The sequence below is a fragment of the Chamaea fasciata genome, unplaced genomic scaffold (assembly GCF_029207755.1).
Source record: "Chamaea fasciata isolate MVZ Bird 193981 ecotype frontalis unplaced genomic scaffold, bChaFas1.0.hap1 SCAF_6, whole genome shotgun sequence".
Taxonomy (NCBI): Eukaryota; Metazoa; Chordata; class Aves; order Passeriformes; family Sylviidae; genus Chamaea; species Chamaea fasciata.
In genome coordinates, this window is record NW_027094091.1 from 661,915 (window position 1) to 677,451 (window position 15,537).

Sequence of the window (15,537 nt, forward strand, 5' to 3'; positions counted from 1 at the left end):
GCTCTTCCCCTGCCGGGGTGAGGGAACGGCTCCTCCCTGTCCCAGCCCGGCTCCTGTCCCCTGTCCTCTGTCCCCTGTGCCAGCTCCTGTCCCCTGTCCCTCTGCACCGGGGTTGATTCCCACGGGTCCTTAATGAACCCCTTGATCTGACTGCAGGGCTGGTGTCCCCACACTTGTGTCACCCCCACACACCTCAGTGTCCCCACACCTGTGCCATCCCTGCACACCTCATTGTCCCCACACACTTCAGTGTCCCCACACCTGTGCCACCGCTGCACACCCCAGTGTCCCCAACATGCCTCAGTGTCCCCACACACCTCTGACATCCCTGCATACCTCAGTGTCTCCACACACCTGAGTGTATCCACACCCTTGTGCCACCCCTGTACATCTCAGTGTCCCCACACACCTCAGTGTCTCCACACACCTGTGTCATCCTGACGCACCTCAGTGTTTCCACACACTTCATTGTTGCCACACACCTCACTGTACCCACATACCTGTGCCATCCCTGCACACCTCAGTGTCCCCACACACCTCAGGGTCCCCAACATGCCTCTGACACTCCTGCACACCTCACTGTCCCCAACATGCCTCAGTGTCCCCACACACCTGTGCCATCCCCACACACCTCAGTGTCCCCACACACCTGTGCCATCCCCACACACCTGAGTGTCCCCAGCACACCTGTGCCATCCTCACACACCTCAGTGTCCCCACACACCTGAGTGTCCCCACACACCTCAGTGTCCCCACACACCTGAGTGTCCCCACACACCTGTGCCATCCCCGCACTCCTGTGCCACCCCAGCGCTTCTGCCCTTCCCTCCTGGGAGCCCCGAGGGCCCCTGGGGCCTCTGCCTGCCCTGCCCTGCCCCGGCTGTGCCGCTGCCCCGTGAGCCGAGCAGGAGCAGCCCCAGGGGACGCTCAGCCCCGGTGTTTGCGTCCCCCACGGGCTTTGGGGTGCCCTGCAGCTCCTCAGGAGCCTGACCGTGCCCAGGGCTCCTTGGGCAGCTTCAGCTGAAAACTTAAAAATCAAAGTTCGCCGTTTTGCTCCGGACTTTTTCTAAATAAAGCAGTCCAGCCATTTGCTTTAAAACACGCTTTATTTAAAAAAAAAAAAAAAAAAAAAAAAAAAAAAAACCAACAAAAACCACGCACAATTTGTTTAGAGGTGATTAAAACCAGCGTGAGGCAAATGAAGAAAGGCCCTATTTGGGGCTCGATGAATCATTTCATTCAAACCGAAAGACGTGGAAACGTTTTGCAGCTTCCCAGGCGTTGCATCGAGGTGCACCGGCTCTCGGGATGAAAAGGTGATTTCAGGAAGAAGTGGGGAAAACTGTCCCCCGCTGCTTTCTGGCTTTGTCAGAGCCAAACCCTGGCGCTCCTGGGGGGCCTGGCCTCGGCCCCAGGCTCACCCCCAGCCCCGTTAATCCCCCCGCCCCGCCTGCTGTGTGCAAAAACCGCCCTAAAAATACCGGGATTGGGGCGTGTGGGGAGGGAGAGAATAGAACCCCCCACTCCTGCTCCCTCTGGCTGCTGCCGGAGCTGCCGGAATTAGCGCCGTGCCTTGAGTCTGCGGTGGGATTTGGTTATTTGGGGGGGCAGCGGGGATTATTTCTGACTGCTGCCGCCTATTTTTGGGGAGCGCTGCTTTGCCGAGCTGCTCGGCCGTTCCTGCGCTCGGCGTCGTTCCGGAGCTGCAGGCAGCAGCCGCCTTCCGGGGATTTTTATTTTTTACCCCAAAATCGGCGGCTTGGGGTGGAAAAACGAGGATGCGGGAGAAGGACTGGGGGGATTTGGAGGGCAGGGAGAGCTGTGGTGGCCAGAGGAGCCCCCGGGGGAGATGCGGAGATGTGCAGCAACCTAAAACCAGGAGGGAGGGAGATAACCATCCACCCTGACCTGCAGCTGGCCCGGGCTCTGAAATTCCAGCCTGGTGCCCGGTAATTAAAAACACAGAGCCCGAAGAGCCCCTTTCGGGCAGGCATCTCACGGAGCCTCCCGTGCTGCTCGGGAAATTCCTCCCCGGGGAAGATCCTCGGAGCGCCCCTTGCCCTCCCCGGGGCTGCTGCGCAGCGGGAGGAGGCCCTGAGCTCCTGCTCCACCTCTCCAGGTGTTCTCCTGTGCCGCTGGAGCATCCGTCCCAGGAATGGGGGCCCAGGGAGACGGCCCCGCCGGGCCCGGGCCGGTTTCCATGGAAATGAGGAGCTCGGAGCTCTGCTGGAAGAGTTCCTGGAAGGGGAGATGGACGGAGTGGCAGAGGGAGGGCGAGGAGAAGAGATCCGCGCTGCCACAGGGCGGGGATGGACGGGAATTTGGGGCAGGAATTGTTCCCCGGCACGGGAATTCCCACATTTGCCGGGGCTGCCCCTGGATCCCTGGGAATCTCCAAGGCCAGGTTGGACAAGGGGTGGGATTTAATTTTTCCCAGCCCAAACCGCAGTGGGATTCTCTGATCCACTGACCCATCCCTGTGCTGTCTCTGATCCCAGCAGGAATCACTGCCGGCTCACCCTGCGCCATCCAGCCCCCGGGAAATCCATCCCAGAATCCTGGGACGCTGCTCCTTCCCCACCCCAGAGGCACGGCCCAGGGAGCTCTGGGTGTTTAAAAAAGAGGGATTTGGGCTCTGGGGTTGGCTTTGCTGTGCCTCTGGCGGGGGTGGTACGAAGGAGACGCCTCTGGGAGGTGGGAAGGGAATTCCAGGGCTGGGTGCAGCACCCAAAGAGCAGCTGGGGAGCCGTGGGTGCTGCGGGGCCCCTCTGGGTGCCCTCCCCTGGCCCGGGTGCCACGGGGGGGGATTCCTTTAAAACATCAAATTCCTTTAAAGCGCCCAATTCCTTTAAAAATGCCCGATTCCTTTAAGTGCCCAATTCCTTTAAAAATGCCCGATTCCTTTGAAATGCCCAGTTCCTTTTAAAATGCCCAATTCCTTTAAAATGCCAATTCCTTCAAAATGCCCAATTCCTTTAAAATGCCAATTCCTTCAAAATGCCCAATTCCTTTAAAAATGCCCGATTCCTTAAAGTGCCCAATTCCTTTAAAATGCCAAAATCCTTTAAAGCGCCCAATTCCTTTGAAAATGCCCAAATCCTTTAAAAATGCCCGATTCCTTTAAAGTGCCGAAATCATTTAAAGCGCCCAATTCCTTTAAAACACCCAATCCCTTTAAAATGCCCAATTCCTTTAAAAATGCCCAATTCCTTTAAAAAAATGCCCAATTCCTTTAAAAATGCCCAATTCCTTTAAAAAATGCCCAATTCCTTTAAAACGCCCTATTCCTTTAAAACGCCCAATTCCATGGGCTGCTCCCAGCCCTGCAGGGCAAACCTGAGACACGGGCAGAGACTCCGAGGGACACTGAGGGATGGAAGTGCTGGGGGGCTGGGAAGGGCTGGGGGTTGCTCTCTTTTCCCCTCAGCTTCCAGAGTCAAAAACCACTTTGGAATTCCAGGAGCACCTTCCGGAATACTGAGGATCAGCGAGCCAACAGAGCTTTCCTGGTCCATGGGAGAAGCCTTGGGAGGGCTCGGTGCTGCCAGCAGGGATTCTCCCCGCCCTGCCCATCAGCACAGAGGGGCTCTGCTGCCCCAGAGCAGGGGACCGAGCAGCCCTGGAGCCGGCACACACCCACGGCTCCGAACCCGCCAGGGTGGGAACGCTCCAAAGGCACGGGGATTTCTTCACCTGTAACTTACATCACCTCCCGGCACAGGAAACGGCAAATGTTCTGAGGGGAATCAGTGGAAAATCCCCTGGGGAGCACCAAATGTGGGACATGGGTGCCGCAGAGGTGCCCGAGCCGTGAATATTGGGAGCTTGGGGCAGACGCCTGGAATTTACCCTTTTCCCCAGTTGCTCTGGGCTCACAGCCCCGCGTTTGGCTGCCAAAGCGGCGCTGCCGTGAGCCAACCCTCGGCCCATCCCTTTGGAAAAATGAATTCCAATCTCACATCTCTGCCCTTGCCCCAGCCTGGGGCTCGTGTGTTCCAGTGGGAAAATGCTGCTCCCAGCCCTTCCCCCAGTTCCTCTCTGACTTGGGGCAAGGCAAGGAGGGAGGAAGAGGATGGTTTTCCTCCTTTCCATGGCAGCTTCTCCCTTAACCCGGGGCTGGGAGCCCCGGGAGCATCCAAGCCCTGCCAAAACCTGCCAGAGTACAGGGCAGGGCCAGCCAAAGGTGAAAACCAGGGGGAAAACCAGACCAGGCCAAGAGCTGAGGCTGGATTTCTGTGCTGTAAGCCCAGCTGGGGAGGAAGGAGGCTGCTGTGCCGCTGCAGTGGGTTGGTGGCAGTGTGGCAGGACAGAGGTGACCCTGGGGGGCAGCTGGCCCTGCTGTGGGGGATCAGAGCAGCAGGAGCAGCGAGGGGCTCACCAGGCAGGACCCTGGGAGGGGGCAGGAGCCCAGGGCAGGACCCTGGTGATGGGCAGGAGCCCAGGGCGGTGGGCAGGACACTGGTGGCAGTGTGACAGGACACTGGTGGTGGCAGGACACTGGCGGTGTGCAGGAGCCCGGGGAAGGACCCCGATGGTGTGCAGGACCCCGGGGGTGAAGGGCAGGAGCCCCGGGGCGATGGGCAGGAGCCCCGGGGCAGTGGGCAGGACCCCGGTGGTGATGTGCAGGAGCCCCGGGGCGGGCGGTTCCGGCCGGTGCCAGTGTCCGGGAGCGGGGCAGCCCCGGGCTGGAGCCCACGGAGTGTTCTGAGAGGCTGGAGCCGCCTGAGCCCCCCGGAACCCCAGAGAGACCCCAGGCCCCACCAGCCCTGGGGCACCACCAGCCCCAATTTGGGGCCCTTCTTCTGCCCCAGGGACGCTCCCGGTTTGCCGAGGAGCCCAAATCCCTCTGCCCTGGCTGGGAGATGCCCCAGGGACACCCCGGGAGCTGCCCCGGCTCTCTGAGACCCCGGCGGCTCCAAACACCTCGTGCGAAGCCTCCTGCAGCACCTCAGGGACAGGGGAAAGGGAGAGTCCACACTGCGGGCCTTAACTGTTCATTATTGAGTAAAAAAAACCATAAATAATATAAGTGTCACCATAATATTGAGTAATTATCACTTTAAAAAACTTTGAAAAAGTTTAAAAAACTCCATTTTGCCTCGTTTTCCTGCCTTACTAATTAAAGCTCATGGTGCATTAGCCTGTAAATACTCATACTTAATAATATTATAATAGTATAATATTATTATTATATTATAATATTATAGTATTATAATATTACAATATTATTTTATTATAATAATAATATAATATAATTTTAATACACATATAAATAATGATATTTAAATCTAAAATTTAAAATTATATTTAAATATAGAATAGAAATAATAACATATATTATTATTAATAATATTGAGAGTGATAATAAATATGTAATATTATATAATTATAAGATACTTAATAATATATAAATAATGAATATATATGAGATATATCATACATAAAATATAATAAAACTCAACATCTTCATTTCCCATGTAATTCATCCTAACCTTAGCAGGAAAAAAAAAGGACCAAAAGCATCCCAGGAGGGACTCCAGCCCTGGGGCAGAGCCTCAGCCTGGTCCCCTCGGGCTGTGTGAGCCGTGGGGTGGGCTCTGAGCCCTGACATTTGGGCTCGGAGCCCTGAAATTCAGGATCTGAGCCCCAAAATTCGGGATCCGTGCTCTGAAATTCAGAATTTGAGCCCAGAATTTGGGCTCCTAGCCCTGAAATTTGGGATCTGAGCCCAGAATTCAGGATCTGAACATCAAATTTTGGGACTTGGGCTGTGGCGTTTGGCTCTGGGCCCCAGAATTTTGACTCTGAGCTCTGGAATTCGGGCTCTGAGCCCCAAAATTAGGGATCTGAGCCCTGAGAGTGGCGGGAGCTGGACGCGGCGCGGATTCCCTCCCTGCTCCTTGTGACGGCACGATTCCCCCCAGGAAGGCAATCCCGCCTCCTCGGCAGCCAGGAGCCCCTTCTGGCCCGGGAAACGCGGTGCCAGCAGCTGATCCCTGATCCAGGGCTCGGCTCCAGCCCTGGTCACGTTTTCCCATTACCTCATGCTTGGTGTCACCTCCACGGCCACACTCCTGCCCGTTAAACCCCTTCGGGTTTTTATCCGATAAAAACGTGACAGAAAAAAAAAAAAAGAAAAGCTTTTAAAATAGAAATCTCTATTTATATCAGGCTTGAAGGGTGACAGCATTCACCCGGGGGAGGTGGGAACATCGGGCTGGACCTCTGCAGCCACTCCTGCAGCTGAAGGTTTAGAAACCGCAAAGTGAGGGTTGATTTTCTTACCCGGGGAGCTGAAACCATTGCTGCTGCCCCAGGATCAGCTCTGGGGGTGAGGGGAGGGTTGTGGCTGTGGCGGAGAACCTCCCATGGTGCTGTCTCAAAGGAGGGACGGTATTTTCATGTCTGGGAGGGAAGGGGAGCTGCCTGTGGGGCAGCAGAGCTGTCCCTGCGTGTGTCACTAGACCGACACAATAAAACCACACTCACCCGTCTGGTTGAGAAGCGAGAAGAGAAAAGAGGGAGTTTATTTTGGTTTGGGGTTTAAATGGGGTTTGGACTTTGACCAGCGATTGGGGGAAGGAGGTTAACACCTCTCTGACCTCTCTGGTCAAACCAGAAGTCCATCGCAGAGAGGAATGAGAAAACAATCTCGTTGTCAATGTTACAATGCCTGAGAAAGCTCCAGTCCGAGAACGCAAATATCAGAAGGCTGAAAAATCAGGATGGCTTGGGTGTGCACAGACCCGGGCTCCAGCTGGAGACTGGAGATCCTGCATATCCCGTGGCCTGACAGATTCCTGACATCCCAAATTCCTGACACCCCTGCCAGGCAAAGCGGGCACGGCTGAGTAAATTCAGTCACCGAGGCCTGTGGGTGCAGAGGTGCAGCCAAGGGGAGGTGGGGAAGAGCTCCAGGTCCATCCCTGGCTGGATCCCAGCAGCATCCAGCACATCCCTCACGGCAGCCTGGGCTTGTGGCCAGTGGCCACAGGGGAATATTTCAATCCTGGTCACCGTCCTGGTCCCCACGATGTCCTGAAGCCCCAAATTCCAGCCTCACTGAGCACTGCAGTGTCGCTGCAGGGCAGGAAAACAACGACACGCACGCAGTCAGGGCAAAAAGAGAGAAGTTTATTTTTTTACTCGGGTTTATGTAGATTTTGGACAATGAGGTTGACACCTCTCCCGCCACGCTGGTCAAACTAGAAGTCCATCAGTTGTCCCTCCTCCAGAGAGGAATTTAAATATAATTTTGTTTACCTGAAAATCCGTGAGAAACTCCGTTACAAAAAAAAAAAAAGCAAACGTCATAAGGCTGAAAAAGACCAGGGCGACACTGCAGGGTGAAAGTTTACCTTTGGTTCACTGAAACCCATTGTCTGGCCACTGCCCTGGGCTCTCCTCATCCGAGGAGTCGAACTGGGAATAATGGGATGCCACTGAACATTCCCACACTCTGACCATCGCCTGCATCTCTCCATCCCCTCTGACCCTCTGGGCTCATTCCCTGAGTGCCCGGGGGGGATTGTTGCCCCGTGCCGGGGCTCTGGGTGCGCTGGCAGAGGCAGCAGCAGCAGCTGCCCCCGGTGAGGGGAGGTGCTGCGAGACACGAATCGACACAAATCCCCGGGATCTGCCCAAGGTGACGCCGTGACTCATCCCGGAGCCAGGAATAGCTGCGGGGAGCAGAGCCCTTCACCTGCCGCCACGGCCCTGGGCACGGGGGCACGGCCTCGGCACATCTGGGACACGGCCCCGGCACACCTGGGACACGGCCCCGGCACATCTGGGACACGGCCCCGGCACATCTGGCCCTCCAGCAGGGGCTGTGAGCACTTGGAGACCGGGAAAAGAGGCACTGAGGGAGGCCGGGGACAGCCCCCTCCTCATCTCCAGCTCCTTTGCATCCGCAGCCCCGCCGAGGTCACCTGCTGAGCCGCTGTGTGCGGACAGCAGCGGGTTTCTACCCCAGATGTTTGTATGAACGTCCCTTTAGTGGGTTTGAAGCCCAAATACCCGGAGCAAACCTTCCCCTCCCCACCCAAACCGCGCCGGTGACAATCCTGTCCCCAAAGCGTCGCTGCCTGCCCGGGATCAGCTCCAAACCAGCGCTGGAAATGTGGATATCTCCAAAGAGCCCAGCAGGGCCCCGCAGGGGCTGCACCTCGGCAGGGGAGCCGGGAGGATGCTCGGGGGTGGGAGCGCTGCCAGGATCCCTCCCGACCCCGAAAGGCCGCTCCGAAAGCTCCCCCCGGGAGGACGGAGGGGTTGGCGGGGTGGATCTGCCTCCCCCAGCCCTGGCACACGCCATGGGCTGGGATGGCAGGGCTGAGGGAGGGAGCTGTGGCCGCCTTCGCCTTCTCCTCCCGGCCGCTCGCTCTGCGGAGCCGGCATCCACCTCCCGCTCCGCATCCAGCAGCCGCGAAATGCCCGCAGAAAGGATGGCCAAATCCGGCCGGGAGACCGGGGAAGGGAAGGCGGGGGGGAGGACGAGCAAAGCCGGCACCTTTGGCGCTGCTGGGAGGAACAAGAGAAACAAAAGGCATTTACTGGGGGGAGGGGAACATATAGCAGAGGGCGAAGGGGAGCTTGGGGAAGATGCAAATCCCGAGATTTTGCGGCCCACGGTGGGACGGGAGCCAAGGCTGCGGAGCGAGGGCCGGAGCCGCGGGGATGCCCCGCAGCCTCCCAAAATCCTGCGAGCACCGCAGGGGCCCAACCGGCCCCCGAGGGAAAGCAAAGGCTGCTCCCTGCACACCCGGGGCTTGCACACGCGTGTGCACAACCCGTGCGGGGCCGGGGCTGCGGGAGGGGATGCTGGGCGCTCACACGCACACACAGAGCGGCGGCGATTTGTTAAAAATATCGCGATTATTAGTTAAAAAGAGAGAAGGAAGGGGGGGAGGAATGAAAAACAGAAGGAGAGAAAAGGGGGAGGGGAGGAGGGAAGGGGGAGGGAAGGGGCATCGCGTCACGGGAGAGATTTCCTTATTGGGACTCCCTAGCCTACATCCTGAGTCCATATATGGGCATTTACGTCACGGCAGCCTCACTGGGGACTCCAGAAATGGCTGCGGCGGAAGGTCGGAGCAGCCCCGCTCCCGCTATAAAGGGGGCGGCGGGGAGGGAGCTCCGGGTGTCCGCTCGGGCTGCGCCGCCGCCGGGCCCTGCCTGCCCCCCCCCCCTCCAGCCCGGGCCCTGCCCCCGCAGCACCCCCCGCATCGCCCCAAGCACCCCTGAGCATCACCTGGAGGGTCCCCGGCACCTGCCCCGAGCATCGCTCGGATCGGTGCGGGCACCCCGAGCGTCCCTCGGCTCGTCCCCGAGCATCGCTCGGATCGGTGCGGGCACCGCCGAGCACTCCCCGCTCATCCCGGGTTCGCCCGGAGCATCCAGCGGCTCTCGCCGGGCATCCCCCGGCTCCTCCCGGCTCTCCCCGAGCATCCCCGGCTCGTCCCAGTCCGCCCCCCCCCCGCCCCGCTCCGGCCGCGTCTCCGGGGAAGATGCTCAACGTTATGGATTTCTCCTGCCCGGATCCGCTTTACTCCAAGTACGAGGAGAGCTGCGAGATGAAAAGCGGAGACCTGCAGGCATTGGGGCAGCCTGAGCAGCAACTTCTGGCAGAGGCCGATTTCCTTGGAGGTAAGGGCGGGCAGGGATGGGGGACCCCGCTGGGAAGGATGGCTGCATCCAGGAATCGGGAACCTTCCCCTCCTCCGCCCCCATCCCCGGGCTGGGGCTTCCACAGCCCCCCGCCAGCTCAGGGCGGGGGTCCCCGAGGATCCTGCTGGGGGACGGGGGATGGATCCCGGGGCTCCCGGTGCGCTTTCGGGGACGGAGACCTCGCGGTGACGCCACAGCCTCCCGCTGCTGCCCGCATCCCGCCCCCAGCCCCGCAGCCCTGCAGCCCTCTCACCGCCGTCTCCTCTGTTTCCCAGGTGAGCTGCTGGGTGCCCCCGGCAGCGGCGGGGCCGTGGATTATTCCCTGCTGGGCGGCCAGCCCTCCCCTTCCCTCAGCTACACCGGCAGCTTCTTCATCAAGGCGGTCCCGGAGCACCCGCAGGACCAGGAATCCCTCTTCAACCTGATGTCGGGCATCCTGGGCATCTCCCCCTTCGCCTCCTCCGAGGGCCACCAGAGGCACCTGGACGCTCTTTACCCGTGCCCCGAGGTGGCTCAGAGCCAGCTGGAGCTGTACCCGCCGTGCCAGCCCGAGATGAGCGGCTCCAGCCCAGCCCCGTTCCCGGAGCCGGGTTACGGCGCCTTCCCCGCGGCCGAGGGCGCTCAGCCCCTGCCGGCGCAGCCCGCGCTGGGAAACACCTCCCAGTGCTTCTTCCAGCCCAAGCTGCTGGACAGCAAGCAGGACATCAAGCTGGCCTCCGGCTCCCCGCCCCTGGACAAGTTCAAAGCCGCCTGTGCCCAGTGGGAGCCCCTCTCGCAGCAGCAGCAGCAGCCCCAGGCCTTCCTGCCCGCCGCCTTCCCCTCTGCCGAGGGCTTCGGGGCCGCCGAGAGCGGCCAGGGGCTGTTCCCCCCGCTGGGCTCCAAGCTGGAGAGCGTCCTGTCCGTCAGCTGCCCGTCGGAGCTGGGCGGCCTGGCAGAGGACCCCGCCTGCTTCGGGACCCATCTGGGCTTCGGCTGCGAGCCGGAAAACTTCCCGGCCCGCGGGGACTTCGGCGACGCCAAGATCCACAACATCCCCGCACCTTTACTGCCGGACTTCGACGCCTCCTTGGCCCAGGCCGAGGTGCTGCCGGGCCTGCTGGGCTCCGCCGAGCTCCTCCATCCTCACCCCTCTCCTTCCGTTCCCCCCACGGACTTTCTGGGCCACGCCGCGTCCTCCTCCTCCTCCTCCTCGCTGCCCTCACTGCTGCCCGCCAACCCTCCCGCGGCGCTGGCCGAGCCCAAGAAGAAGACGCGGCGCAGCAAATGCTCCTCCAAGTGTTTCTGCCCCAAGCCCCACGAGAAGGCGTTCGCCTGCCCGGTGGAGAACTGCGTCCGCAGCTTCGCCCGCTCCGACGAGCTCAACCGGCACCTGCGCATCCACACGGGCCACAAGCCCTTCCAGTGCCGCATCTGCCTGCGCAACTTCAGCCGCAGCGACCACCTCACCACCCACATCCGCACCCACACCGGCGAGAAGCCCTTCTCCTGCGACACCTGCGGCCGCCGCTTCGCCCGCTCCGACGAGAAGAAGCGGCACAGCAAAGTGCACCTCAAGCAGAAAGCCCGGACCGAGGAGAAGCTCAAGGGTTTGGGGTTCTTCTCCGTGGGGCTCTCCTTCGGGACACTCTGAACCCCCCGCCTGAGCGCCGCCGGGCGAAGGCGGCCTTTGCCGAGGTTCCCCCGAGCGTCTCACGGGAGAGCCGGGGTGGGAATTCCCTCCTGGGTGGCCCCGGAGAGGAGAGGAGAGGCGGCGGAGCCCAGCCGGGCACCGGGAGGGCCCCGCGGGAGGCGAGGCGGTGCCGCGGGGCCGGATCTCCCCGCGGGGATGGGATGTGGCAGCCCCGGAGCCAGCTCCGAACCGCGGCGACTGAGCCATCTTACAGCTCCTGTTCCAAGGAGGGGGGAAAAAGCAAAAACCCGTGTACAGACACAAATCACCGCCGAGGTGCGTTTTTTTGGACATTCCGGGGCTGTGGTTTCCCGAGGCAGCACTTCAGCAGGATGTTCCTGGCTGGAGATTTTCCGGCCGGCACGGTCGGGGCTGCGGCAGCTCCGGCCCTTTCTCCCCAGGGAGAGAGTGAGGCGCCCCCAGGCTCTGGCAACCGGTGCTAACAGGCCCTTGGGAAAGGTGATTTCAATATCATCATCACCATCATCATCATCATCACTGTTTGTAAAAAGAACAGGCCTCTATCAGGAATATTTCAAATTCGTGTCTATTTTTCTAATTAAAGATTCGAGCTGATCCAAGCCCTCGCTGAGGTTGCTCTCTGCCTTTCCATCCTCTGTTTTCCGTCGGGTTTTTGGCCTCTGCTGCTGCATTGTGGGAAGGTGGGGAAAAAATAGGTGCTTCCGTAATTAGCAGGGAGAAAAGAATCCGTGAGAGCGGCGGGGTGGTCGGTGACACCTCCTGAGCATCCCCAGGTCCCAGGTGGGGGCTGATCCCGGGAGCAAGGTTTGATCCTGGGGCAGAGCAGGGATCCTGCTCCTGGTGCTGGGTCTCCTCCAAACACAGGGCTCTGGGTTTGTTCTGATGGGGCTGAGTCCTGGAGGAACCTTCCCCTCTCCTGTGGGGACCCCAAAGCCCAGCTCAGAGCCCCCATTCCCGGATCCTGGTGGGATGTGGATGTCCCACATGCCCTTGGCTTCACCCTCAGGATATGGGATGAGGTCCCCATTCCCCATTTCCAGCCTGGCTCAGCCCCAGGGTTGGAGAGATCCAGGAAGGTGGGATGGGGACCCCTGCACGGAGGGACGCTGTTTGCTCCCTCCCTTTTAGGATTTTCGATGGGAGAGGGATGCTGTTTGCTCCCTCCCTTTTAGGATTTTCGATGGGAGAGGGATGCTGTTTGCTCCCTGCCTTTTAGGATTTTCGATGGCAGAGGGAATCTGTTTGCTCCCTCCCTTTTGGGATTTTCGATGGGAGAGGGACGCTGTTTGCTCCCTCCCTTTCAGGATTTTCGATGGGAGAGGGACGCTGTTTGCTCCCTCCCTTTTGGGATTTTCGATGGCAGAGGGACGCTGTTTGCTCCCTCCCTTTCAGGATTTTCGATGGCAGAGGGAAGCTGTTTGCTCCCTCCCTTTCAGGATTTTCGATGCTAGAGGGAAGCTGTTTGCTCCCTCCCTTTCAGGATTTTCGATGGCAGAGGGACGCTGTTTGCTCCCTCCCTTTCAGGATTTTCGATGGCAGAGGGAAGCTGTTTGCTCCCTCCCTTTCAGGATTTTCGATGCTAGAGGAAAGCTGTTTGCTCCCACCCTTTCAGGATTTTCGATGCTAGAGGGAAGCTGTTTGCTCCCTCCCTTTCAGGATTTTCGATGGGAGAGGGAAGCTGTTTGCTCCCTCCCTTTCAGGATTTTCGATGGCAGAGGGACCCTGGTTCCCCTCTCCCGGGCTGGGTGGCACAGGAGACGCTGCTGCAGCCAGGAACGTCCCTCCCATGGAGGAACCTCCCTCCTCTGGTGGCTAAAAATCAGTTACAATCCTGAAATCCCCAAACCTCGTCCTTCCGGTGGGAGGTGCTGGGCAGGGGCACGCCGAGCTGTGGTCTCCGTTAATCAGGGGAAGGCGCCTGCGGGCATGGAGGCAGCAGGGCCATTGTCATCCCTGCTCAGGTGATTTGGGGCTGATTTAGGGTCTTTGCTGGCAGAGAGGGGGCACAGCAGCATTCTGCTCCTTCCTTTTCTGATGGATTTCGTCCCCTCCAGCAGCCCTGGAGAGTTGGGATCTGCCCCCAGTTATAGGATGGAAAGAGGGGTAACCCTGCTTTATTCCCTCATGTCCCTCAGCCCTTTGTCAGCACGTGGACTGGAGCATTCCGGGGATAAACACCAGTAATCCCAGCAGAACCCAGTGTCCCAGTAATCCCAACAAAATCCAGTGTCCCAGTAATCCCAACAAAATCCAGTGTCCCAGTAATCCCTGCAGAATCCAGTGTCCCAGTAATCCCAGCAGAATCCAGTGTCCCAGTAATCTCAGCAGAATCCAGTGTCCCAGTAATCCCAACAAAACCAGTGTCCCAGTAATCCCAGCAGAATCCAATGTCCCAGTAATGCCAATAGAGTCCAGTGTCCCAGTAACCCCAGCAGAATCCAATGTCCCAGTAATCCCAAAAAAATCCAGTGTCCCAGTAATCCCAGCAGAATCCACCTGTGGCATTGGGGTGGGACGCTGGGCAGGGGATGGGGGGGTTGTAGCATGGATGGGATGTGGGAAGGGGCCAGAAGGAAATCCCAAATTTCCCCTCAGATGTGTCCCTATAACCTCACACCCCGACAGCACCCAAGGGTGCTCGTGACCCTGGGGTGAACCCTCCCGGTGTGTGGGAACCTCACCCTGAGCCAGGAGCACCCCAAGGGGTGCAGAGACCCCGAGTGCTCGGGGAGACATCACGTCTTTTGTGGTCCCCTCGGGCGTCCTTCGGGTCGGGGTCGGGCCCCTCCCGGGGAATGTGCGATCCCGCCGAGCCCTCCCTGCGCCGCTGGCCGTGAATGATGCAGGCGGCCTTGATGAATATCCCTCCGGAAATCATCCATAATTGATGCTGAGCCTGGAAGCTCTGCCCAGGCACCGCTCCAGCCTTGGCCCTCTGCTCCTCCAGCTAGTAATGCCAGGGAGGTGGGAGGGCTGGGACACACCCCACAGCCACCCCACAGAGTCACCCCACAGCCACCCCATAGCGACCCCACTGCCACCCTACAGAGCCACCCCATAGTGACCCCACAGACACCCCACACAGCCACCCCACAGAGCCACCCCACAGCAGCCCCACAGCAACCCTACAGAGCCATCCCCATAGTGACCCCACAGACATCCCACAGCCACCCTATAGAGCCACCCTACAGAGCCACCCCACAGACACCCTACAGAGCCACCCCATAGTGACCCCACAGACACCCCACAGCCACCCTACGGAGCCACCCCATAGCCACCCCATAGCCACCCCACAGCAGCCCCACAGCAACCCTAGAGAGCCATCCCCATAGTCACCCCACAGCCACCCTATAGAGCCACCCTACAGAGCCACCCTACAGAGTCACCCCACAGCCACCCCACAGACACCCTACAGAGCCACCCCATAGCGACCCCACAGGCATCCCACAGCCACCCTACAGAGCCACCCTACAGAGCCACCCCACAGCAACCCTACAGAGCCATCCCACAGATCCACCCCAGAGCCACCCCACAGTCACCCTGCAGTGACCCCACGACACCCCACAGCCACCCCACAGTGAGCCCACAGCCTCTGCCGCAGCTGCTGGGGCTGGGCACACGTGCAGGAGGGCAGGAGCAGTGGCACCCCCAATCCCAGGGGATGGGGACACCCCCTGGCCCCGTGCCCCAGCACCCTGGGGTGCTGCCAATCCCCCACGCCCACCCTGGGAGAGGAGAGCACGGCAGGGCCTGAGCTCAGGAACAGGATCAGGATCAAGGCAGGGTTAAACCAGAGTGCTCAGGAATGGGATCAGGATCAAGGCAGGGTTAAACCACAGTGCTCAGGAATGGGATCAGGATCAGGGCAGGGTTAAACCAGAACACTCAGGGACTGGGTCAGGATCAAGGCAGGGTTAAACCAGAACACTCAGGGACTGGTTCAGGATCAAGGCAGGGCCCAAAACTGGCTGCTCAGGGATTAGGTTGGGACTAAAACACGGATTAACCAGAGCAGCCATGGACCAGATCAGGACCAAGCTGGGAACCCGCCCGGGGTAACTGGTGACAGGATTGGGACCAAATTAGGGCCCTTGGGGACCCAACCAGGGAGCAAACCAGGGCAATCAGGGGCCAGATCAGGACTAGGCTGGGAACCGAGCCACTTGGGGGCTGGATCAGGATCAAGCCTGGGATTAAGCCAGGATGCTCAGGTACCAGCT

General features: G+C 59.5%; 1 protein-coding gene across 1 annotated transcript; it reads left to right on the plus strand.

Moving 5' to 3' along the window:
* The first annotated feature begins 9,219 nt into the window (after positions 1 to 9,219).
* EGR4 (early growth response 4) lies at positions 9,220 to 11,916 on the plus strand. The gene is made up of 2 exons (XM_066184903.1): positions 9,220 to 9,645; positions 9,942 to 11,916. The coding sequence occupies exons 1-2, from the start codon at positions 9,507 to 9,509 to the stop codon at positions 11,294 to 11,296; spliced, it is 1,494 nt and encodes a 497-aa protein (XP_066041000.1). The 5' UTR covers positions 9,220 to 9,506; the 3' UTR covers positions 11,297 to 11,916.
* The last annotated feature ends 3,621 nt before the right edge of the window (positions 11,917 to 15,537 follow it).